The sequence below is a fragment of the Papio anubis genome, chromosome 6 (assembly GCF_008728515.1).
Source record: "Papio anubis isolate 15944 chromosome 6, Panubis1.0, whole genome shotgun sequence".
Classification (NCBI taxonomy): domain Eukaryota; kingdom Metazoa; phylum Chordata; class Mammalia; order Primates; family Cercopithecidae; genus Papio; species Papio anubis.
In genome coordinates, this window is record NC_044981.1 from 80888234 (window position 1) to 80914297 (window position 26064).

A 26064-nucleotide genomic window follows, 5' to 3' on the forward strand; every position below is an offset into this window, starting at 1 on the left:
AGTACTTACATAGACAAATTCTATATAATGCCTATTCTCAAGAAGAAGATTGAGCAGAGAATGCCAAGACAGAGAAGACAACTATGGATGAAGAAATGAAACTTTACTTCCTGAATTATGCTCACATGTAGAGCCAAAGAACTCAGAAAACAAATTTATACATTAAAAGAAATGAAAAATCAAAAATTTGAAAACCTTTTAGAACACTGGGATCTTGGGATAAAACAAGGGCCCTCCTAATTCTCTAAGCCTTTACTTCTATGGACTTCATTAATTATGATGATTACAATGTTATTAATGAATCCAATCTAACATTTTAGGGTGACTTTATAATTGAGGATGATTTTTTGCATAGTAGTAAATTAGCAACTCCTCTCACAAAAATTCAATGATAAATTTTAGTCAAATTAGTTTATATTATGTATCACTCTCCTTTTTTTTTCTTCTTTTTTTCAGACAGGGTCTTGCTCTGTTGCCCAGGCTGGAGTATAATTGGGTGATCACAGCTCACTGCAGTCTCAAACTCCTGGGCTCTAGAAATCCTCCTGCTTCAGTTTCCCAAGTAGCTAGGACTTACAGGCACATGCCACCACACTCAGCTAATTTTTTAATTTTTTTGTAGAGACAGGGTCTCACTATGTTGCCCAGGCTTGTCTCAAACTCCTGGGCTCAAGTGATCCTTCAGCTTCAGCCTTCCAAAGTGCTGGGATTACCAATGTGACATATATATATAACGTCACTCTCATAGAGACAAACTAATTTGGGGATTTTACTGAACTCATCAATTCTACTAAAAGTTTAAAGATGACCCCATTTACTCATAGTCTGAGAGGCTTCTTGTCTTTGTCTTTAGAACAAAATTAAAACTGTATTAAAAATAATTGTTCCATACAAAAACCTACAAATGCTTATAACGGCATTATTTATAATTGCCAAAAATTGGACCAAGATGCCCTTCAATTGGTGAATGGATAAACGAAGTGTGGTATATCCATACAATGGAATATAGTTGAGTAGTAAAAATAAATGGGTTATCAAGCCATGAAAAGATAAAGGTTAAATGTATATTGCTAACTGAAAGAAATCCATCTGAAACATATTGTATGATTCCAACTATATAACATTCTGGAAACGTCAAAACTGTAGAGACAGTAAAAATATCAGTGGTTGCCAGGGATTCTCAGAGGAAAGAAGGATGAACAGAGAAAGCACAGGGGATTTTTAGGGCAGGGAAACTATTCAGTATGCTACTGTAATGATGAATACTTGATTATACATTTGTCAAAATCCATAGAATGCATAACGTAAAGAGTAAAACCTAATGCGGCCAGGCATGGTGCTCATGCCTGTAATCTCAGCATTTTGGGAGGCCAAGGCGGGTGGATCAGCTGAGGTCAGGAGTTCGAGACCAGCCTGGTCAACATGGTGAAACTTCGTCTCTACTAAAAATAACAAAATTAGCCAAGTGTGGTGGTGCAGGCCTGTAATCCCAGCTACTTGGGAGGCTGAGGCAGGAGACTCACTTGAACCCAGGAAGCGGAGGTTGCAGTGAGCCGAGATCGTGCCATGGGACTCCAGACTGGGCAAGTAGAGCAAAACTCTGTCTCAAAAACAAACAAACAAATAAACAAACAAACAAAAAATACCAAAAACCTAAACTACAGACTTTAGTTAATAATGATGTATCAATATTGGTACACTGATTATAATAAATGTATTAAGTAATGTAAGATGTCAATGCTAGGAAAAAGTGAGAGTATATGAGAACTCACTGTACTTTCTGCTCAATAATTCTTCTGTAAATGTAAAATTGCTCTAAAACATAGTATCTACTGATTTAAAGAAAAATACTTTTCCTATACATTCTTCTGACAGTAAAGTAGCCTTTACAACACGACAATTAAGTTATATGTACTTGGCCAGGCACAGTGGCTCGCACCTGGAATCTCAGCACTTTGGGAGGCCGAGGCAGGCAGACTGCTTGTGCCCAAGAGGTTGAGACCAGCCTGAGCAACATAGTAAGACCTCATCTCTAAAAGAAAAATTTTTTTCAATTTAAAAAGAAAAAGAAAGTTATGTGTACTCAAACTCTTTCACATTCTTTTTTTTTTTTTTTTTTAAGATAGAGTCTCGCTCTATCTACCAGGCTGGAGTGCAATGGCACAATCTCTGCCCACCACAACCTCCGCCTCCTGGGTTCAAGCCATTCTCCTGCCTCAGCCTCCTGTGTAGCACCGCCACACCTGGCTAATTTTTGTATTTTTAGTAGACATGGGTTTCACCATGTTGGCCAGGCTGGTCTTGAACTCTATCTGATCTCAAGTGAGCTGCCCACCTTAGTCTCCTAAAGTGCTGGGATTACAGGCATGAGCCCACCACAGCCAGCCTCATCTTTTTTTTAAACTATGTTGAAGGTAAAATTATTTTTACTTGTTATAAGATGAACACAGAATAATTTTTAAATATATAATTTAAAACAATTCTGATATCTGAGGAAATACTCATATCAAAGGGCAAATAAACTAATAATTTCATTTAACTTCAAATCTACCTATAGCATAATTGCCCAAAATGTTTTTTGATTAAAATAATTGATACTATGTGGGGGAGAAAAGTGGTTCCAGGCTCAAATGAATTTGGAACGTGCTATGTTAAAGTTAAAGCTATTTCACTGTTGCGGGACTACCCAAAGCTTTTGGTGTGCTCCTACCTATGGGAATTTCTACAAGGGGAATACAATAGTAATTAACAAAAAATATGACCATGAAACCTCTTCTGGTCATATGGTCATGTGTGTAGAGTGGTATTCTGCAGAAGATACTTCAGAAACCATTGACAAAAAAGAATACCAAATGCAAATACAAGGAAAATCTCAGTTTCACGAACTAAGTATAGTACATAGAAGTAGTTTTGTTAAAAAGAAACATTTTAGAGCTTGATCTTAGAGCATGAAAAGTCTCAAATGAGGATTCCACTCATTCACTCAGAAAAAAATCTTGCAGGATATGGTAAGGAAAGGAGGAAAGGAAAGAAGGAAGGGAAAACATTTAATGAACATACGCTATGTGCAAATCATGATAGTAAAAAGGACAGAACATACATGAGAAGCAGCAAACAGGTCATCATGGCTAAAGCATAATATAGTGAAAGACAAGACTAGATCTAATATCTGACTAGACAGAAAAGGATTTAAATACACAGTTTAGATGCTATGACAGGCACTGAATTTTTTTTAGCAGAAAGACAGTATGAGACTTATCATATCATAAAAGTAACCTAGCAGCAATAAAAAGGATGGGCTAGAATAGATCAAAACCATCGAAATCATTAAGGAGAAAGGGTGAAGAGAAATGAAAGCTACTTCAGAGAAACAGATTATCATTCAAAACTGACTACGAGTGTCAGCGGTAAAGTTAACTTTTATTTTAATTTTTAAAGGTTCTCAAGTTTTCACACAGTATTAACAAACTACTGAAAGAGATTTCAGTTTAGAAGAATACTCTCACATCAACTGTGAATATATAAGTTAATGAATCAGTACTCATATTTAGATATTTCAGGTGAAAATTGGTGTATAAAAACAAAATCACTCAAACTATAGTAGAAAACTGTATTACCTTTCTGTCTGGCTTTAACTATCACTTCTATATGCTTCATTGCTGCTTTTAATAGTTTCTTGGTTATAATAGATGGAATATCCACCTAGAAAAATTCAACATTAAAACTTTTAAAATAATTATCACTAAGTTACAATGGCAAGTACACTACAATTATGATATTGGAATATATCTTAAAAATTAGAAGTATTCAGAATCTTTCAAAAATAACACTTTATATTCCTGCATCATACTACACTGTAACATTAGATACTTTTTTTTACCCACAGTACTGAAAATTAATCTTAATATGTATACCTTAAATACTAAATCTTTCCCACAAAATAGTATCTTTATTCCTAGCTTCTTTACGTGTTCTTCGTATTAAATGCATTCAAGGAAAACTCCAGTAACTTAAGTAACTTATTATTCCTTTGATGTTGTAAATTTGTGATTAGTAAGAAATTACTTGAAAATGAACTTTCTCATTCAGCTTACAAGATAAATCCTGGTTTGTTTTTTGGGTTTTTGTTGTTTTTTTGAGACAGGGTCTCACACCGGCTGCCCATGCTGGAGAGCAGTGGCACCATCTCACTGCAGTCTAGTCTCCCAGGCTCAGGTGATTCTCCCACCTCAGCCTCCGGGGTAGCTGGGAATACAGGCGCATGCCACCATGCCCAGCTAATTTTTTGTATTTTTTAGTAGGGACGGGGTTTCGCCATGTTGCCCAGGCTGGTCTCCGACTCCTGGACTCAAGTAATCCATCCACCTCAGCCTCCCAACAGCCTCCCAAAGTGCTGGGATTAAAGGCATTAGTCACCATGCCCAGCAGGAATCCTGGCTTCAAGATATATGGAAACATCCTATTTTAGAATAAAATTAAGTTTCATCATTCCCCATCAAGATTTTTCAACCTAAAGGCTAGAAGCTGCAGTGATCATGATAGGTTAGTGAGGGAGGGCTGAGGGCTTATATGCACACACGGAAAACAGGAAAAACAATAACTAAAAATAAATTATAAATAAATCAACAAAAAGCATATTTATTGGACTTCAATAGGCCTGTATTCCACCATAAAACTTAATACATTATACATTTCCTTTATCAAAGGCATGAGAAAATTCCATCACAATAGTGTTAATTTTTGAATTCTTTTTAAACTCCATATTAAAGAAGGGAACAAAATCCCAGGGTGATTAATCTAGTAAGTATGATGGATCATAAACCCTCAAATTTTAATGATTTGCTGATGAAACCCAGATCAAACACATTCAGTAAGAAGGGATATTCTTGCTAGTATTACACCTTGTTGAAAATAACATCACTCTTCATTTGCCCTTGGCCACTTGGTACTCGCTTATAAATTACTCTCATATTTATCAAATAAACAAGATGTTATAGTTTTCAAACATTTTGTAAAATCTTGTCTTCTGAGAATACTCAGTAAGATTTTTATTTGTAAGTTCCACTTTAGGGAATTCAGGTCAGAATTAAAATGGTAAAATAATGGGTCTGTCACTAAACTTTGATTTTTAAAAAATTGTAGACCCTAAATGATTCTTTGTTTTCATTATTCCCAAACTTCCAATTTACATTATGCAGGCAATAGAATCATGAACAGAACATTGTAGAAGGTATAAGATGACCAAGGCCTAATCTTTTGCCCTTTAACATCTGCTAACATCTGCTAACACTTTAACAAAGTTAATACCTTTCTATAAAATGAATATAATAATGACCCATTTATCTTCCAGGATAGTGATGCAGATAAAATAGGAGCCATCATATAATTCAGAAAATCAAAGAAAATATTTTGCGAGTCATTTATCTGATAAAGGACATGTATCCACATAAATAACTTTTACAACTCAGTCATAAAAAAATAACCCAGTTAAAATGCAGGTAAGGAATCTGAACGGACATTTCTTCAGAGGCAGACAAATGGCAAATAAACATAAAAGTTCTCAACATTATTGGCATCAGGGATATGCAATTCAAAACCACCATGGAATATCATGTCACATCTACTAGGATGGTTAGAATAAAAGAGTGAGATTATAACTAGTTCTGGCAAGGATGTAGAGAAATTGAGATCCTCATATACTGCTGATGGGAATGTAAATGGTGGAGCCACTTTGGAAAATAGTCTGGCAGTTACTCAAATTGTTAGACAGAGTTACCATTTGATCCAGCAATTGTACTCCTATGTACATACCCAAGATAAGTGAAAATATATATCCAACAACAAAAAGAACACTTGTACACAAATGCTAATAGGTACATAACAGACAAAAGGTAGAAACAATACAAAGGTCCATCAACTGATGAATGGATAAACAAAATGTAGTACATTCACACAATGGAATATTAGCCATAAAAAGAGTGAAATATTGATACATACTACAACATAACATGGATAAACCTTGAGAACATTATGCTGAGTAAAAGAAACCAGTCACAAAAGGCCACATATTGTATGATTCCATGTATATGAAATGTTCAGAATAGACATACAAATCCACAGATATACAAAGATTTGTGGTTGGCTATGGATGAAGGGATAGAAGAGGTGATGTTTATGGCTAGAGGGTACAAGGTCTCTTTCTGGGTGATGAAAATGTTCTAAAATTGACTATGGGGATGGTTGTACAACTGAATATGCTAAAAACTATCAAATCATATACTTTAAATGGGTGAATTACATGGTATGTAAATTATATCTCAATAAAACTATTAACAAAATACATACATATATACCTATAAAACACTCCAAGTATGAGGTGCTATTAATTTAGAATCCACTAAGCTAGTCCAAAGCCTAACATAGGCCTGGCACAGTGGCTCACACCTGTAATCCCAGCAGTTTGGGAGACCGAGGTGGGTGAATCACTTGAAGTCAGGAGTTCGAGACAAGTCTGGCCAACATGGTGAAACTCTTGTCTCTACTAAAAATACAAAAATTAGCCAGGTGTGGTGGCGGGCACCTGTAATCCTAGCTACTCCGGAGGCTGAGGCAGGAGAATTGCTTGAACCTGGGAGGTGGAGATTGCAGGGACCCGAAAGGGTCCCCCGGCCCCCCAAATGGGGGGACACGCCAAGACCCCCCCCAAAAAAAAAAAAAAAAATAGGCTGGGCACAGTGGCTTACATCTGTAATCCCAGCACTTTGGGAAGCTGAAGCGGGTGAATCATTTGAGGTCAGGCGTTCGAGACCAGCCTGGCCAACATGGTGAAACCCCATCTCTACTAAAAATACAAAAAAAATTAGCAAGGCAGTAGTGGCACATGCCTGTAATCCCAGCTACTCAGGAGGCTGAGGCAGGAGAATCACTTGAGCCTGGGAGGTAGAGGTTGCAGTGAGCCGAGATCACATCACTGCACTCCAGCCTGGGCAATAAAGTGAAACTGTCTCAAAAAAAAAAAAAAAAATAGAAAAGGTTAACATAGCAGAATTGTTCTATTAACTAATGTTTATTAGCTACTTGTAATATGGCAATCAAAATTAATTTTGATAAATCAATTTTTACTTATTCCAAAGTATAATTTAAATGGTGTGCCATCAACCAATTGATATTTCTTACTGTTTTATTCCACTTAAATATTATGAGTCAATTATCCAAGACTGTTAAACAACGTGATTACTGTTTATCAACTATTTTCAAAAGTGATAAAAGCTACGTGCAATAGAAAAAGACAAATATAAAGAAGTGCATGGAAAAAAAAATCAGCATCAGCCCACCACCACACTTAAGAGTTAACAGTGATGAGGTATACGTCCTTAATATATGGATTAATAAGCTTTAATATATGAACTTTGTTTTCAAAGTGGAAAAATACCACACATACTAAGTTTCCAGCCTGTTCACTTGACTGTTTCTTTTTTCTTTTGTATTTTTTTTTCCTTTTTCTTTCTAACTTTTATGTTAGGTTCAGGGAGTACATGTGTAGGCTCGTTACATGAGTAAATTGCATGTCATGGGGGTTTGGTGTACAAATTATTTCATCATCCAAGTAATGAATGCAGTACCCATAAGTAGTATTTTGATCCTCATCCTCCTCCCACTCTCCACCCTCAAGTAGGTCACCACGTCTATTGCTCCCTTCTTTATGTCCATGTGTACCCAATGTTTAGCTCCTACTTATAAATGAGAACATGCAATATTTGATTTTATGTTCCTGTGTTAATTCACCTAGGACCAGCTGCATCTATGTTGCTGCAAGGAACATGATTTCATTGCTTTTTATGGCTGCGTAGTATTCCATGGAGTATATGTACCACATTTTCTTTATCTAGTCCACTACTGATGGGTATCTAGGTTGTATCTAGGTTGATTCCATGTCTACAATTTATATTCCTCTGGATTCTGTTCTAAGTTCTTTTAGAAATCTCCAAACTGCTTTCCACAGTGGCTGAACTCATTTGCATTCCCACCAGCAGCATATAAGCATTCCCTTTACTTGACTATTTAAGATAAATATTTTCCCTTGGAAAAAAAGTAGTATTCTACAAAATGATTGTTCATGGTTGTGTAGAATTCTATAATTAGGATGTATTATATTTACTCAACTAACAATTTTAGTAGACATCAATTTTTCTTTTCAGTTTTACTTATAAATTATACTGCAATAAATCTTTGAACATACTTTTTTTTTTTTTTTGAGACAGAGTCTTGTTCCGTTGCCCAAGCTGGAGTGCAGTGGTGCGATCTCAGCTCACTGCAACCTCCGCCGCCTGGGTTCAAGTGATTCTCCTGCCTCAGCCTCCCAAGTAGCTAGGATTACAGGTGCGCGCGATTACACCAGGCTAATTTCTTTGTATTTTTAGTAGAGATGAGGTTTCACCATGTTGGCCTGGCTGATCTCAAACTCCCAACCTCCAGTGATCCGCCCGTCTCAGCTACCTCGTATAACAGGCGTGAGCCACGGCGCACGGCCTGGAGTATAGATATTTTTAAGTCTTAATAAAGATTACCAAACTGCCCTCAAATGTGAGAATTATACCAATTTGAATTTGAGCTTGTTTTCCATACATCACCATTACTAGATATTAACACTCTTTTTTACCTTTCCCAGTCTGATAAGTAAAAGAATAGTATCTCATTAAAACATTTATTTGCTGTGAGACAACATACTTTCAAGTGTTTACTGGCCATTTTGTATCTTTTTTTTGCGAACTACTATATGTTTTTTGCACATCTTTTCTCTAGCAGTTGACTATATTGTTCATTTCTCAAATAGGTATAGAATAATTTAACAAGATTAATCTTTATTACTAGTGGCAGAGATATTGTATATTAATACATTGTCAATATGTTCAATGTGTCAATACTGAACCGACAAAGCAGTAGAAAAGTGTGTGTGTCTACAGACAATATACTACAAATATATATAGGCAACGATCCAAATATGCACAAAATACAGCTCAAGAAAAATATGTGTTTTGTTTTATTTTGTTTCATTTTGTTTGAGAGAGAGTTTCGCTCTTGTTGCCCAGACTGGAATGCAATGGCGCGATCTTGGCTCACTACAACCTCCACCTCCCAGATTAAAGCAATTCTCCTGCCTCAGCCTCCTGAGTAGCTGGTATTAGAGATGCCCGCCCCCATACCTGGCTAATTTTTTGTGTTTTTTTGTAGAAACGGAGTTTCGCCATGTTGGCCAGGCTGGTCATGAACTCCTGACCTCGAGTGGTCCACCCACCTAGGCCTCCCAAAGTGCTGGGATTACAGGCATGAGCCACCGCGCCTGGCTGAGAAAAATATTTTTTAAAGTAGACCACAATCATTGCTATTTAAATTCATCTAACTGGAACATGACTTTTTTTTCTTTATTATTATTATACCTTAAGTTCTAGGGTACATGTATACAACGTGCAGGTTTGTTACATATGTATACATGTGCCATGTTGGTGTGCTGCACCCGTTAACTCATCATTTACATTAGGTATATCTCCTAATGCTATCCCTCCCCCCTCCCCCCACCCCATGACAGGCCCTGGTGTGTGATGTTCCCCATCCTGTGTCCAAATGTTCTCATTCTTCAGTTCCCACCTATGAGTGAGAACATGTGGTGTTTGGTTTTCTGTTCTTGCGATAGTTTGCTGAGAATGATGGTTTCCAGCTGCATCCATGTCCCTACAAAGGACACGAACTCATCCTTTTTTATGGCTGCATAGTATTCCATGGTGTATATGTGCCACATTTTCTTAATCCAGTCTATGATTGATGGACATTTGGGTCGGTTCCAAGTCTTTGCTATTGTGAATGGTGCCGCAATAAACATACGTATGCATGTGTCTTTATAGCAGCATGATTTATAATCCTTTGGGTATATGCCCAGTAATGGGATCACTGGGTCAAATGGTATTTCTAGTTCTAGATCCTTGAGGAATCGCCACACTGTCTTCCACAATGGTTGAACTAGTTTACAGTCCCAACAGTGTAAAAGTGTTCCTATTTCTCCACATCCTCTCTAGCACCTGTTGTTTCCTGACTTTTTAATGATCGTCATTCTAACTGGTGTGAGATGCTATCTCATTGTGGTTTTGATTTACGTTTCTCTGATGGCTGGAACATGACTTTTTTCTATAGCTGTCTTTTCATTTCTAATTTCTACAAACCAAAATAACTAAGCATTAAAATGAAAGAAAGCAAAACTGATCAATGGATCAAAAAATATTCACTAATTTTTTAATCTAAAATAATGAAGACAAAACAAATATACATGGTATACGAGAAAGTAAAAATAAGGGTTAAGTCTGGGCGCAGTGGCTCACGCCTGTAATCCTAACACTTTGGGAGGCCAAGGTGGGCTGATCACAATGTCAGGAGATCGAGACCATCCTGGCTAACATGGTGAAACCCTGTCTCTACTAAAAATACAAAAAAATTAGCTGTGTGTGGTGGCACGCTCCTGTAGTCCCAGCTACTTGGGAGGCTGAGGCAGGAGAATCACGTGAACCTGGGAGGCAGAACTTGCAGTGAGCCGAAATCATGCCACTGCACTCCAGCCTGGGCAACAGAGCAAAACTCCGTCTAGAGAAAAAAAAAAAAAAAAGTTTGAAATAATCTCCTAAAAGATACACTTAGAAAGAGTAAGACCTAGTATTTGATAGAGCAGGGTGACTATAGTCAATAATTTAATTGTACATTTAAAAGTAACTAAGAGTATAATTTGATTGTTTGTAACACAAATGATAAATGCTTGAGGGATAGATACCCCATTTTCCATGAGGTGATTATTACTTACCACATGCCTGTATCAAAGTATCTCATGTAGCCCACAAACACGTACACTTGCCATGTACCCACAAAAAATTGTTTTAAATCTCTTTCATTAAATGATAAAGCCCCAAATTCCCAAATTTCTCATCAAAAATATATACCTTGTGAATCCTTCTTATTAAGACAGATGCAAAAAACCGTAATGTTATTCTCAGTTCATCAACAAAGGATTCATCATCTGTCACATCCCTTCAATAAGGAGAAAAACAAATATTCAGAAGTTCAGAGAAATACAGTTTCACTTTCTACAAACCAAGGGAAATTTTTCCTTTTTTCTGTTTACTTAAGCTACTTTTCTTTTTTCATTTACAAATAATACATTTCACTATAGAACAGTAAGAAATGTACAAAAAATAAAACATCTACCATAAATCTAGCATCAAGACATAATCACTATTAACTAAATTATAACATATATTTCCTTGCAGATATACACAACTACATAGTCTTATTTTTACAATACTGAGATCATGTTCTAAGCAACATCAAAGAAAGTTCAAAGAAATAAAACAATGAATAACTTTGGAGAAGCAATAGAATTAATACAAAATTTTTAACTAGTTTAAAATACTTATAAAATAATATAAATTCTAAAATTAAAACAAAAAAGGTATGCTCCATTTGAAAAAGAAATTTAATGAACTGAAACTCAGACATTTTGTAAAACAGAAATTCTGACAACCTTCAACTGAGGAGTTACATTTTCTTGATGTTTGAAGGGCCCTAGAATTAGAACACTTCCCTAATTAAAGGCAAGAAAAGAAACGATGATATCTGTAACTCAATGATGGTGTTGTTAACTTTCTTGGCAGAATAGGAAAGATAATTGTATCAACCATGCTTCCCACGATTAACCGGAAAGAAAGGGATATTACAGCATCAATAGCTACAACTGAGAAGAAAATATTTACTTTCACACTTAGAAATACAACTAGATTTTATGTCTAAAGTGTCATAATGCAGAGATGGGAGAAGGTAAGGGAGTCTTCAAGAAAAGATTCATTTTACAAAAGGCCTCACCATCAGCTTTAATTAAATGACAAATGCCAGATAGTTAAGGCAGAATCAAATGTTTAAATTTACATAGCTCTCCAGGAAAATATGGCATAGAAACGATATTAAATTTGTCTTAAACACTCTGGGTGAATTCAACTAGTAGTTTTTTTGTTTTTTTTTTCAGACGGAGTCTCGCTCTGTCACCCAGGCTGGAGTGCAGTGGCGGGATCACAGCTCACTGCAAGCTCCGCCTCCCGGGTTTACGCCATTCTCCAGCCTCAGCCTCCCTAGTAGCTGGACTACAGGCGCCCGCCACCTCGCCTGGCTAGTTTTTTTTGTGTGTATTTTTTAGAAGAGACAGGGTTTCACCATGTTAGCCAGGATGGTCTCGATCTCCTGACCTCGTGATCCGCCTGTCTTAGCCTCCCAAAGTGCTGGGATTACAGGCTTGAGCCACTAAGCCCGGCTTTTTTTTTAATTAGAAATTTCAGTCAGGCATGGCGGCTCACACCTATAATCCTAATACTTTGGGAGGCCGAGGTGGGCAGATCACTTGAGGTCAGGAGTTTGAGACCAGCCTGATCAACATGGCGAAACCCCGTCTCTACTAAAAATACAAAAATTAGCCAGGCATAGTGGCACACACCTGTAATCCCAGCTTCTTGGGAGGCTGAGGTGGGAGGATGGCTTTAACCTGGGAGGTGGAGGTTGTAGTGAGCTGAGATCCGCCACTGCACTCCAGCCTAGGCAACAGAGCAAGACTCCATCTCAAAAAAGAAAAGAAAAGAAAAGAAAAGAAAATTCAAAATAGACTGAATCAATATAAAACTAGGGTAGATGTCATTAAACAACATATGTACAAGCCATGGAGGTGCAAGTGTTCAAATATATATTAAGCACATGATGCTGATTTAAGAAAATATGTATTTATGGCCGGGTGCAGTGTCTCAAGCCTGTAATCCCAGCACTTTGGGAGGCTGAGACGGGCGGATCACGAGGTCAGGAGATCGAGACCATCCTGGCTAACATGGTGAAACCCCGTCTCTACTAAAAAAATACAAAAAAAACTAGCCAGGCGAGGTGGCGGGCGCCTGCAGTCCCAGCTATTCGGGAGGCTGAGGCAGGAGAATGGCGTGAACCCACGAGGTGGAGCTTGCAGTGAGTTGAGATCCGGCCACTGCACTCCAGCCTGCGCCGACAGAGCGAGACTCTGTCTCAAAAAAAAAAAAAAAAAGAAAATATGTATTTATTACATGATATAAGTTGGATCTCTCTAATTTCAAAATAGATTTCTGTCAAATCTAAAGTATTTTCTGTATCTTCAAAAGCATAAGGCCCTTGTACATACATGGCATACACCAAAAACAAGGTACTTGGGGGAAAAAAAACCATTAATTCTCCAGGAAAACTACTGAAGCTATCTTTCAATTTAATGAAATATGTGAATACAGATTCCCCTCCAAAAGGTATAATTATTTCAAAGGTGAAAACTGCATACAAAATTATTAAATCACTATATTTAGAAGTGATAAGGAATTCTACAAGTTACTTTTCTTTCAAAACACAAAGTTTTCTTCCTCTTTATCATCAAATTATTAACTGACTGATGCCTACATCAGTGGTTCTTAACTAGGGCCAATTATGCCTTCCAGGTCATATCTGGTAACCTCTGAAGACATTTTTATTGGTCACAACTGGTGGCAGAGATGTCTGCTACTAGTATCTAATGGGAGAGGCCAGGGGTGCTAATTATGTAATGCACAGTACTGCCCCCACAACAAATAATTATTTTGGCTAAAATGTCAACAATGACAAAGTTGAAAAATCCTAGTCTACACCAAAAACATGTCATTAACATGCTTAACTTAGTAGTATTCACTGTATCAAAGAAAAAAGATCTTATAAAAAGAACATACCTGTACCACGGATAAACGAAGTTTTCCAACACTAATTCAAGAACCTGCATAAAAATTATTTTTTAAAGAAAAATAAAACGAATTAGTTTTTGGAAAATAAACAGTACTATTTGGTAATATGTAACATTACCAAGAACCAATTTTATTATCACAAATAAAGACAGCAGGCCGGCAGCAGTGGCTCACACCTGTAATCCCAGCACTTTAGGAGGTCAAAGCAGGTGGATGGCTTGAGTTCACGAGTTAGAGACCAGCCTGGGTAACTTGATGAAACCCTGTATCTACAAAAAACACAACAATAAGCTGGGTGTAGTGGCGTGTACCTGTAGTCCCAGCTATCTGGGGGGCTGAGGCAGGAGTTTCGCTTGAGCCTGAGAGGCAGAGGTTGCAGTGAGCCAAGATGTTGCCACTGCACATCAGCCTGGGAGACAGAGTGAGGCTCTGCCTCAAAAAAAAACAAAAAACAAAAAAACAAATAACGACAGTAATATAATACCTTCACATGACAAAATGTATATTTCAACCTTATATGATTGTGAGGATCATAGAAAACATATGAGAAAACACTTGGAAAATCATAAAAATTTCACAAATAGGAAAAGTTACTATTAGAATGGCATGCACATATTTCTAAATATTTCCATAATCAAACAAAAAGTTAAATAAATTGTTGCTGACTCTGAAGCTTAACTGAACCAAAAATGTGCTATGGAAAGAAGAAAAACAGCAAGTTAGTCCTTTCCATTCCTAACTTTATAAGTCAGTATTTTCAGAATATAATGAAGAAAAAAGCAGCTAAGATTTACATAAGGGGTCAAAATTAGGTGTTAGTGGTTACCTTTGAAGGGAGTATAGTGGCTAGAGGGGAACACAAAGGGGAGTTCTGGGATGCTGGTAATGTTTTGTTTCCTGATCTGAATGCTGGTTACACAGATATGTTCGCTTTGTGAAAATTTTACCTGTACACTCAAATCAGTGCATAAGTTTTGTAAGTGAAAAAGTAACAAAACAAAATAAAACAAACCGTGGGTGTTAAATCTTCCATTTCTTGGATTTGGGTAGAGCAGTATGTCATAATTTTTACAAGGAGTTGCAACATTGGGCAGTAACTTACAAAAGCAGTAGGGAGGGAAGAAAACGACATATCGAATCTAATGCTTCCAAAATCAGATCATATATTTTCTCTGGCAGCAATAATAAAGATTGTGAATTTTCTAGTTTAAATATTAAGGGAACAATAATTTAGATGTTTTAGTACAAACACTAAGCACTGTTTATATGTGTTGGGAAATGAAAATACATATAAACAGGGATAACAATGAACAATGAATAGGATAGAGAGGAGACTAGAACAAGTTATCGTTAAACATTTGTTCTTCCTTTATTCCCCACATCCAACCAATCAAGTCCTACTGATTTTATATCCTAAGTAGTGTTTTTCTTTTCTTTTTCTTTTTTTGAGACGGAGTTTCACTCTTGTTGCCCAGGCTGGAGTGCAATGGCATGATCTCGGCTCACCTCAACCTCCGCTTCCAGGGTTCAAGCGATTATCTTGCCTCAGCCTCCCGAGTAGCTGGGATTATAGGCATGTGCCACAACGACCAGATAATTTTGTGTTTTTACAAGAGATGGGGTTTCTCCACGTTGGTTAGGCTGGTCTCGAACTCCCGACCTCAGGTGATCCACCCACCTCGGCCTCCCAAAGTGCTGGGATTACAGGCGTGAGCCACCGCGCCCAGCGGGTCCTCATTTTCTTACCCCTTATATTGCAGCAATGGCCTCTCAACTCCCTGCTTCCAAGCTCGCTCCCCTCCATCCTAAATAGAGCTGCCAAAGTAACCTAAAACATACATTTGACCACATCATCCTCTTGCATGAAATCCTCAATATATAAGAAAGGTGAAATTGCACTGATTTTGAAAGGGACCTGCTGGCATGAAGCAGTTCCATCACTTCCTTTTCACTCCCAGTGTACCCTATGAGTCACATCTAAAAATTCTAGAAAATCATCGACTTCCAGGATCAATTAATCTAAGTTCCATCAACATAGCCCTTAAAGTCATTTGATAGTCTTATTTCTAAAGGGCCATATACAATCCTGATTAAGAACTTAACCAGACCTGAGTTTTTTATTGAGTTCTGTAATCAACCAAATATGAAACTTGAGAAAATTATTAAAATTCTAAATTCCATTTACCTTTGGTAAAATTATCAATAATAGTACCCACTTCATAGGTTATATGGAGATTACATGAAATAATGAGCTTAGCACAATGCCTAATATACAGTAAGTATATCATAAATACTAGCTACTAGAATATTGTTTCCTTATTGCCCATATCCTCCCTCACACTTTACTCTCCAGTTTGCTGAACATTCCACCTTGTTTCAAGCCTCTCTTTCCTTTTGAAAGCTCTACCCAAATCCTGAAATACCCTTTCCCACACTATTAGTCTGGCAAACCTCTAGTTCTCCGATCTCATTGTCCCTCTCAATAGTTATGAACTTCTCCTCTATACTAATCTATATACTTTAATTTTTTTTCCATTATTGCCTGCATTAAATTATATTGTGATTACCTGTTTATATGCCTGCCTCCACTTCTAGACTAAAGTTCCTGGTAGAAAGGGACCATCTTCACTTTTAATCACTAGGGCCTAGCCCAGTTCCTACCTATAAGATACCAAAATATGTTCTTAAATGTGACAGCTAACATTTACTGAGCACCAGTATGTGCCAGGTACTGGACCACAGGTTTTATATAAGTCCTTTCATTTTTATGAATGAATGACATGCCAAAGACACAAATAATACTCTTGTTAGAAGTTTTCTTCAACAAACCTCAACTTGGCACTCTCCAACAGAAATATAATGTAAGTCACATATTAATTTTAAATTTTCTAGTAGTTACATTTTTTACAAAGTAAAAAGAAACAGGTGAAACTAATTTTATATTTTACTTAACCCAAAACATCCAAAATATTATCATTTCAACATGTAATTAATATAAAAAATGAGATACTTGGCCAGGCGCAGTGGCTCACTCCTATACTACCAGCACTTTGGGAGGTCGAGGCAGGTGGATTACAAGGTTAGGAGTTCAATACCAGCCTGGCCAATATGGTAAAAACCTGTCTCTACTAAAAATACAAAAATTGGCTGGGCATGGTGGTGTGCACCTGTAGTCCCAGCTACTTGGGAGGCTGAGGCAGGAGAATCGCTTGAACCCGGGAGGCGGAGGTTGCAGTGAGCCAAGATCACGCCACTGCACTCCAGCCTGGGCAACAGAGTGAGACTCCGTCTCAAAAAAAAAAGAAAATACTTTACATTCCTTTTTTCTAAGTCTTTTCTTACGAAATCTTCAAAATCCACTACATATTTTATACACAGAACACATGTCAACTTGGACTAGCACACTTCAAGTGTTTATTAATAACCACACGTGGCTAGGAGCTACCATATTAGAAGTCTTAAATCAGGGCATCTTCAAGATGAAAAAGGCCTTAGAGGCCGGACACAGTGGCTCACGCCTGTAATCCCAGCACTTTGGGAGGCCAACGTGGGTGGATCACGAGGTCAGGAGATCAAGACCACATCCTGGCTAACACAGTGAAACCCCGTCTCTACTAAAAAGATTAAAAAAAAAAAACTAGCTGGGCATGGTGGTGTGCGCCTGTAGTCCCAGCTACTCGGGAGTCTGAGGCAGGAGAATCGCCTGAATCCGGGAGGCAGAGGTTGCAGTGAGGTGAGATCGTGCCACTGCACTACGGCCTGGGTGACAGAGCAAGACTCTATCTCAAAAAAAAACAAAAAAGGCCTTAGAGAAGCAAAGAAAAAAATGCCAAGTTTTAATGGGCTTTTATGCAGGATACAAAATGGGAGAAAGAAGAATTAAGTGGGATTCAGATGCCTACTGCTATTCTTCAACTAATTAGCATCCAATTTAATTCAATACACTTTGATCAGCTACCAACAATATACGTGACCTGATACTTGGTGCTAGGAACAAATAAGACCCCATTCCTTGCCTTCCGGGACTTGAGTGTTTTGTCAAATCCACTGAGAAGACAAGTCTCTAAAACAACTAAAACATGTTACCAAAAAGATACATATAAAATCTGACTATAACAAAGATAAGAGAACATGCTTTCCATTCCTGTATTATGCAGAAATAGTGAAAAATATCCCATTCCCTTCTCTACCCTTCGGTTAGTGTCAAAACTGGGGTAATAGTTCAGTAAGATATATATTGATTTGCTCCTTGCAGTCCAGAGTTCCTTTTGGAATTACAAAATGATATTTCTGCTGCCCTATCATAAAGATGACTGTTTTCATCTTTATGACTGTTTCAGATAAACCAGTGCTTTCCTTAGCTGAAAATGTCTAAATTAAACATGAGATTCAAAAACATTTCTAACTTACTATTCAAGCTGTTTAGTCTGCAATAATCAACTACCTAACTCAGAACTGATTTAAGTGACATGTATTAAGATGCTCCATAATTAAATTTTTTGATAAAAAATTCTGGAAAAATTTTCCACAGACATTTAACACTTTCTACTAATAATATTAAGTAAATCAGTTACCTCTGAGAGAGATGCATCAACTTTGGAAGAAATTTTCAGGTCTAGCCATGGCTGGTAGTTTTCAAGTAGCAAAGAAGGCCTAAAGAAAAATTATACAACTAAATCACTTGAAATCCAATGTAATTAGAAGGATCAACAAATAAAAAAATTTTAACTTACCTATGTCGTTTACATTTCACTTTACCACAAACAGCACAGCTATGACCTTGAGGAAATAATTCCTGAAGTCCTAACTGCTAAAAAAGGAAAATGAGAGGTGGTGGGGAGATCTGTCTTTACATATCATCTTTATTTAAAAGAATCAACTTTTCAGAAGTTTTTAAAATCAATGTATAAATTCAAAGAACATTTTCTGTCTACTTTAACAGTGAAACCTTTCTTTGTAATACATAATACTGGCTAAACTAAACTGTCAGAGAAAAAAAATACCACATGAAATGCCTTATAATACCTAACCCAAATTTCCAAGTTTAAAGTTAAAATCAATTTTTATGATCACTTTAAAAAGCTTCAGTCTACATTTGAAAGTGATAACTTGGCCAGGCACAGTGGCTCACACCTATCATCCTAGCACTCTGGGAGACCAAGGCAGGTGGATGGCTTGAGCCCAGAAGTTTGAGGCCAGCCTAGGAAACATGGTAAAACACTGTCTCTACCAAAAAAAAAATTAGACAGGTGTAGTGGCACATGCCTATAGTCCCAGCTACCCAGGAGGCTGAGGCAGGAGGATCTCCTGAGCTCAATAATTTGAGGCTGCAGTAAGCTGTGATCCTGCCACTGCACTCTAGCCTGTGCAACTCTAGCCTGTCTCAATAAAAGAAAGAAAAAAGAAAGTGACACTCTACTGCAAAGGTATAATACGAAAAAACTATTTTCTCTTTCTCCAAAATCTTGAATTCAATGACAAAGGTATGAGGTAACTACTACGGTTCCTGATCAAATATGGGGCACCACTTTCAGTTGTGTTTCCTCTGAGTAGAAATACCAACAAACCCAAGACAAGATACTATATCAACTTAAAGAATTATTAAGACTTAAAGATATCCCACTAGGCCAGGTGCAGTGGATCACGCCTGTAATCCTAACACTTTGGGAGGCCGAGGCAAGTGGATCACCTGAGGTCAAGAGTTTGAGACCAGCCTGGCAAAAATGGTGAAACCCCGTCTCTACTAAAAATACAAAAATTAGCTGCGCGTGGTGGCATGTGCCTGTAATCCCAGTTACACAGAAGGCTGAGAGGCAGGAGAATCACTTAAACCTGGGAGGCAGAGGTTGCAGTGAACCAAAATGGCACCACTGCACTCTAGCCTGGGTGACAGAGCAAGACTCCATCTCAAAAAAAAAAAAAAAAGAAAGAAAAAGAAAAAGATATCCCACTAAACCCTAATCTACAGACCAGAACCTTGCTTTACAGAGAGAGATTCACCACATTACCACCCTTCATTAAATTTCAGAAATAAATTACTTTGGTTATACAAACTGCCTAATTATATCTCTGTTTCTATGAAGCACACAAACATTTAAGAATTTAACAGGATTAGATCATTTAACCCAGAATTTCCTGAGTCTGTGCCTCAGAATGAGCTGGAAAGCTTCTAACAAGTACTGATAACAAGGCTTTAACCCAGAACTATTCAATCAAAATCTGGTGGTACACCCCAGGAATCTGTTAATTCCCCAGGAGATTTACTGTAAAACCAGCTTTGTGAACCTCTGATTTAATTTATTGTCCTCATGGTTAATAGAGGACACCCTAAAATTGTGGATTCCAACTTTCTCAAACTTTTGTACAATAATTTCTCTTTATAGCTCCTCTAGGAGAACTGTATGCCTTAAAAGCATACACATATACAAATCTTATTTTGAAAATTTTCTAATGGACTTCCATTATTAAATAATTAGATGGATTTTTTTAAATCACTGATTTTAGCACAGTACCTAGAAAAAAAAAAGGGAAGAAATTAAAAGAAAATTTTTGTAAATTAAAAAAATACACTGCTTTAGCAGGCTTTCAAATAATAAACAGCTTAGGCTCATACACATTGATCACATTGATTCTTAACAATAAGAACACATAATTTTACCTTGGGTTTGTATTTTATTGTGAAGAAAATATTTGGTAAGAGAGAATCAGGTCCTAGTGAGCAGTAGAATGTGACAACTCCAGCAACAAATGACCAGAAGATCATTAAAACATGAATATACCTTAAAAATAAATGAAAATAATTATTAGAACCAAAGAAAATGCATTAATTCTAAGTTACTGAGTCACTGATTTAACAAGCATTCACTAAGCACCTACAATATCAGATTGAAGCAATTTTTCCAATTATGATTAATTTTCTGTAATGTATTAAATACAAGAATCATAAAATGTATGCTATCAAATATATATTTCATTTAAAGTATAAGGAAGAATAAATGATCAATATTTCATAACTGGTACCTATGTTTAACTAGTCTATACTACATTCTTCCAGAATACCTTCTGATGATATTGTAGTATTCATATCCCACCAAAATTCTGATTATTTTTCACTAAATCAACAAAATTTTACTAAGTATTACCTATTTTGTTCTAGACAGAGGTAGGCCTTGGGAATATAGTAAAGAACTGCACTGCATATAGTCTCTACCTGCATGGAAAACACTGTCTAGTAATGGTGACACGTAAGTAAAAATAAGCACAATACTATGTGATCACATATGTGATATTACAACAGAAAATTTATATGATATGGGAATACCATAGGCTGATTAACAAATTTGAAAAGAACAGAAAAATTTTTTTCAGAGAAAGCAATATCTACAGAAAAACTTAAAGGGTAAGTAGGAGCAAATAAACAGAAGAGGATAGGATAGAGGTATGTGGAGAAGAGGCAGGGGAATTCAAACTTGAGAGAAACACATGGGCTTAGGTCTGTGTGAGCACAGTTCCAAGGAAGAAGGCCTTAAGATGAATCTAAAAGCAAAAGCAGAAGCCAAATAATACAGTGTTATATAATAGGCAATGTGTGTCTTAATACAGGCAATCCTCACATTGCAGTTCTGATATGCAAAAATTTCAGATACCATGATTGTACTAAATAACGCCAGTCCCCCACAACACAGTTCAAATGCCAATGACCACAGTATTATATATTAAACTATGAGTAATTGTACAAAGTACAAACTCGCCGCTAACTCATCAGTCCACAAATCACTATATAAATAACAGATGTGCATCATGATCAGTGACCAATCACATCGGTTCTGTCAGTGACAGGTCACTCACTGCAAATTGGTGTTCTTCAGTGCATGCACAGACAGGAAACCATGGAGTTGTGTTACCTCCTTGTCTCCCAATAATAAATCTGCAATACATTTTACAAAAATGGCCATTGGCCCACAAATATTAAAGAGAAACAAAGAAATGAACAGTGATAATGCAAGAAGTAAAATTCAAATCAAATGTAAATGAAGTTACACAAGAAATAGTTGACTGTGGGAATGATGACAGTGCTGCTGTTCCACAGATTCTATGCAGCCAGAGAAAGGTAGTGAACTTACTGACATCAATGAGAAGAGTGGTTGTGGCACAAGGATGAAAATGTCCCAGAAGAAGTGATACCAGCAAAGGAACTCTTGGAGATTTCACAACATTGGATAAAACACTGAAAGTTGATCCAAACTTAGGAGTATGGTATTCACATATGCATGAAAAAGATATCCGCTCCATATCCCATGTTATCAGATGAGAAGAGGACAAACACTGTTTAAGTTACTCTTAATATATTTTTTACAAAGAAATAAAACACTTTAATTTTCAATGTTTCTAATGTTTAAAATTACAGTGTACTACTCACTTTACTATTTTTCAATTTCTCTATACTATTACAACTGACAATGAGAGTTCTCAATGTTTTGACAAAATTTTTTAAAACTCAATCATAATTTTCCCATTGATTAAAACCATTTTGCACAGTTTCTGCTTGCACAATCGTTTTTACAGACCCTCATTACCAGACAAAGCAGGGACTGCCCGTATTATCTTACAAGAAAATGCACTGTAGGGATCTAATAATTTGTAGCTTCAGTAGAGACTACCATCTCTTCTGCAAAGTGTTCTTTCTTTACACTCTCTATTCATGAAGTTTAAATGGGAACAAGAGCTTTTATCTCCTTAAGATTCTAGGCCGGGCGCGGTGGCTCAGGCCTGTAATCCCAGCACTTTGGGAAGCCGAGATGGGCGGATCACGAGGTCAGGAGATCAAGACCATCCTGGCTAACACGGTGAAACCCCGTCTCTACTAAAAAAAAAAAATACAAAAAACTAGCCGGGCGTGGTGGCGGCGCCTGTAGTCCCAGCTACTCGGGAGGCTGAGGCAGGAGAATGGCGGGAACCCGGGAAGCGGAGCTTACAGTGAGCTGAGATCCGGCCACTGCACTCCAGCCCAGGTGACAGAGCGAGACTCTGTCTCGAAGAAAAAAAAAAAGATTCTATCTCCCTCACCCAAGACCGGATTAAGAATAGACAAAATGACAACAACAACAAAATAGGCCAATCACAGCATCTTCTTCCCTACCTACAGCTGACTGGTTCGGGGATGGACACCATCTGAAACAACCTGGTAGGTAACAGACATTTTAAACAGAGTAAATTGCATGAACTGGGGTCCAACCAGTCTCACTCATCTCATGATAGTAGAAATGTGAAGCTGTAATAAAACTGACAGCCATATGCTTTGTCACTTAAAGGAAAGAGGAGTGAGAAGAGAATGATGCCAGAATTCAGAGAGGAGGAGAAAAAGGAAGGGGAAGAAAGTATTAGCAGTATTCCAAATCCTGCTTCCATGTGTTTCTGGGGCCCAGCTACACTCCAGTTATTTCTGCACTTACAAAACCTTCCAAGGCTTGCCCTTTGTTAAACCTAGCGTGAGCTGAGTTTCTGTTATCTACCATCAAGAGTAATACCTATGAGACAATGAAAAGATTTAAGAAGATTTTAAAGAATTCTCAAGAGTTGTCAGGAGGATATCATTAGATTAAATAATAGGAAGACCACTCTGGCTGAAATATGGAGAATGGCCTAGACTGGAAACACACAGGCTAGTTAGAAAACTGTTGCAGTAATCTATGAGAGTCAGTGATGGTCTAAACTAGGAAAGAGACTTAGAGATCTTAAAAAGTGAATTATTTTGAGAGACACTGGGAGGAAAAATTAAGAGGATTAAGTAGTTGATTAGATGTGAGCAGAAGGGGCCAGGTACAGTAACTCATACCTGTAATCCTAACACTCTGGGAGGCCAAGGCAGGCAGATCACTTGAGGTCAGGAGTTTGAGACCAGCCTGGCCAACATGGTGAAACCGCATCTCTACTAAAAATAAAAATAAAAATAAAAATTAGCTGGGCATGGTGGCGCATGCCTGTAATCCCAGCTACTACGGAAGCTGAGGCAGGAGAATCACTTGAACCTGGGAGGTGGAGGCTGCAGTAAGCCGAGATCACGCCACTGCACTCTGGCTGGGCAACAGAGCGAGACTACTTCTAAATAAATAAATACATAAATAAAGTAAGCAGAAGAGAAAGATGAAAAATCAGTTCTCTTTGGACATGTTAGGTTCCAGGTATTTTAAAGCATGCTATACAGAAATGTTCCACAAGCACCTAAATATTGGGTAGTCTCAATCTCTGGAGAGAATATGGGCTAAGGATAAAGATTTAGAAATTATCAACATAAATATCACTGAAACCATAGGAATAAATGACATGACCCAGGGAGAATCTACAGAGTTAAAAAAGAAATGAGCATAAGATATTTAAGAACTAGGCAGAGGAAAAGAAATTTATAAAGGAATCAAGCAATTAGAAGAGTTGGAAAGAAAACCAAGGGTCAAGTCACAAAAACTGGCAAGGTCAAAAACAAACAAACAAACAAACAAACAAAAAACTCTACAGAAATGAAGTGGACAACATGACCAAATGTTTGTAAAATAAAGATTGAGAGGTGCCCATTCGTTTTCACGATAAAAGAGGCACTGATTAACTAGGTAAAAACAATTTTAGAATGGCAAAGGGCTACAACAGATTGAGGAGTGACATGGAGGTGAGGAAGCAGGATTGGTAAATGTAGATAATTCTCTTTCTAAATAAAAGGAGAGCTAACACAGTAACTGGAGGGGGACAATAAGTTAAGGTTTTTGGTTAAAAACCTGATGACATTTAAACGGTGATATAGGAGAAAAGGAGGCAAGAGGGAAAGAAGTAGAAAAACAGAAATAATTGGGTGAATAATATCTTATACAAGATAGGAGTTGTTAGGATCCAGAATCTAAATGGAAGAAACAGTTATAAATTATAGAGCTATCTGTTTCCCAATACTACACAGGATGCATAGAAGAATGAATATGCAGTTACATTTATAGATTTGGTAACAAGAATTAAAAGCCATATAATGGCTTTTAAATAAAACAGGAGATCCTGAGAGTAAATGACAAAGGTAGTATGACAGGGAGTAAATAACAGAGGTTCTAGAAGACGGGGGAAATTCTGACACAGTTGCCACGGAGAAGGGAAGAGAAGTTCCTGGGGAACTGCTGGACATTACTGAGGCTGAACACAATGAACTTTCAGTTGTGGGATCTTTTCCACCAATATTCAGTTTTCAGAATATGAACCTAAAAAAAGCAAACAGCATTACTGATCCCAGATTTGGATTTTGACAGATGAGTAGAATGGAAGGTATGGAGTTAAGGATACTGCATGAAGCGACTGATGGACCAGGCTATGTATCTAAGCTAGACTGACTCTAAACTGCATCAGAAAGTAACTAACAACAGAAGAGGGACAACATATAGAAAGAAAGTAGAGTCAAGAGACTGAAATGTCAAGAAGCAGGGACAGTGTGACTGACTAAATGAAAGAAGTTGACACTGGTGAGTAAGTGACATATTTGATTCTTAAGATTTCAGAGGTAGCCAGGCACAGTGGCTCACGCCTATAATCCTAGCACTTTGGGAGGCTGAGGTGGGCAGATCACCTGAGGTCAGGAGTTCGAGACCAGCCTGGTCAACGTGGTAAAATCACATCGCTACTAAAAGTACAAAAACATTTAGCCGGGCATGGTGGTGTGTGCCTGTAATCCCAGCTACTCCAGAGGCTGAGGCAGGAGAATCATTTGAACCCGGGAGGCGGAGGTTGCAGTGAACCAAGATCACACCACTATACTCCAGCCTGGGCGACAGAGCGGGACTCTGTCTAAAAAAAAAAAAAAAAGATTTCAGAGGTCAATAGCTGGCATCCCACATACCCACAGACGGCCTGGCCATCATCACCCAAGTGACCAGCCCCAAAGAGGACAAGAGCGAGGTGACAGGCATGGGCAAGAAAAATACCTGTTCACTACAGAGATAACTGAAATGATAGCCAAGCAAACAGCAAAAAAAGTAAACAAAAGAATCGTAAAGAGAGAGAGAGGAAGAACAAGATAGCCAAATAGAAGCCTCTGATCATCCTCCCCACAGGAACACCAAATTTAACAACTATCTAAACAAAAAAAAAAAACCTTCATTTAAGAACCAAAAACCAGGTGACTGATCACAGTACATGATTTTAAGTTCATATTGCTTAAAGAGGCATGGAAGAGGGTAGCAAAGGCAATCCTGAAATTGCCAATACCTCTTCTCCAGCCCCCAGAAGTGGCCACATG

At 37.5% G+C, this 26064-nt stretch overlaps 1 protein-coding gene across 20 annotated transcripts in view; it reads right to left on the reverse strand.

Moving 5' to 3' along the window:
- Nucleotides 1-26064, reverse strand: part of SNX14 (sorting nexin 14) — a 93688-nt gene that overhangs the window by 53719 nt on the left and 13905 nt on the right. For 12 of the 20 annotated variants that reach the window (XM_021937563.2, XM_021937559.2, XM_021937566.2 and 9 more), the window contains exons 2-7: nt 20461-20581; nt 18536-18612; nt 18377-18455; nt 13791-13834; nt 10980-11067; nt 3618-3702 (exon numbers count right to left, since the gene is read on the reverse strand). In XM_021937563.2, coding sequence (XP_021793255.2) covers nt 3618-3702; nt 10980-11067; nt 13791-13834; nt 18377-18455; nt 18536-18612; nt 20461-20581 — 494 coding nt within the window. Of the gene's footprint in view, nt 1-3617; nt 3703-10979; nt 11068-13790; nt 13835-18376; nt 18456-18535; nt 18613-20460; nt 20582-21925; nt 22552-26064 lie in introns of those variants that run through there. The other 8 variants (XM_021937565.2, XM_021937562.2, XM_021937568.2 and 5 more) reach the window with 3 other exon arrangements.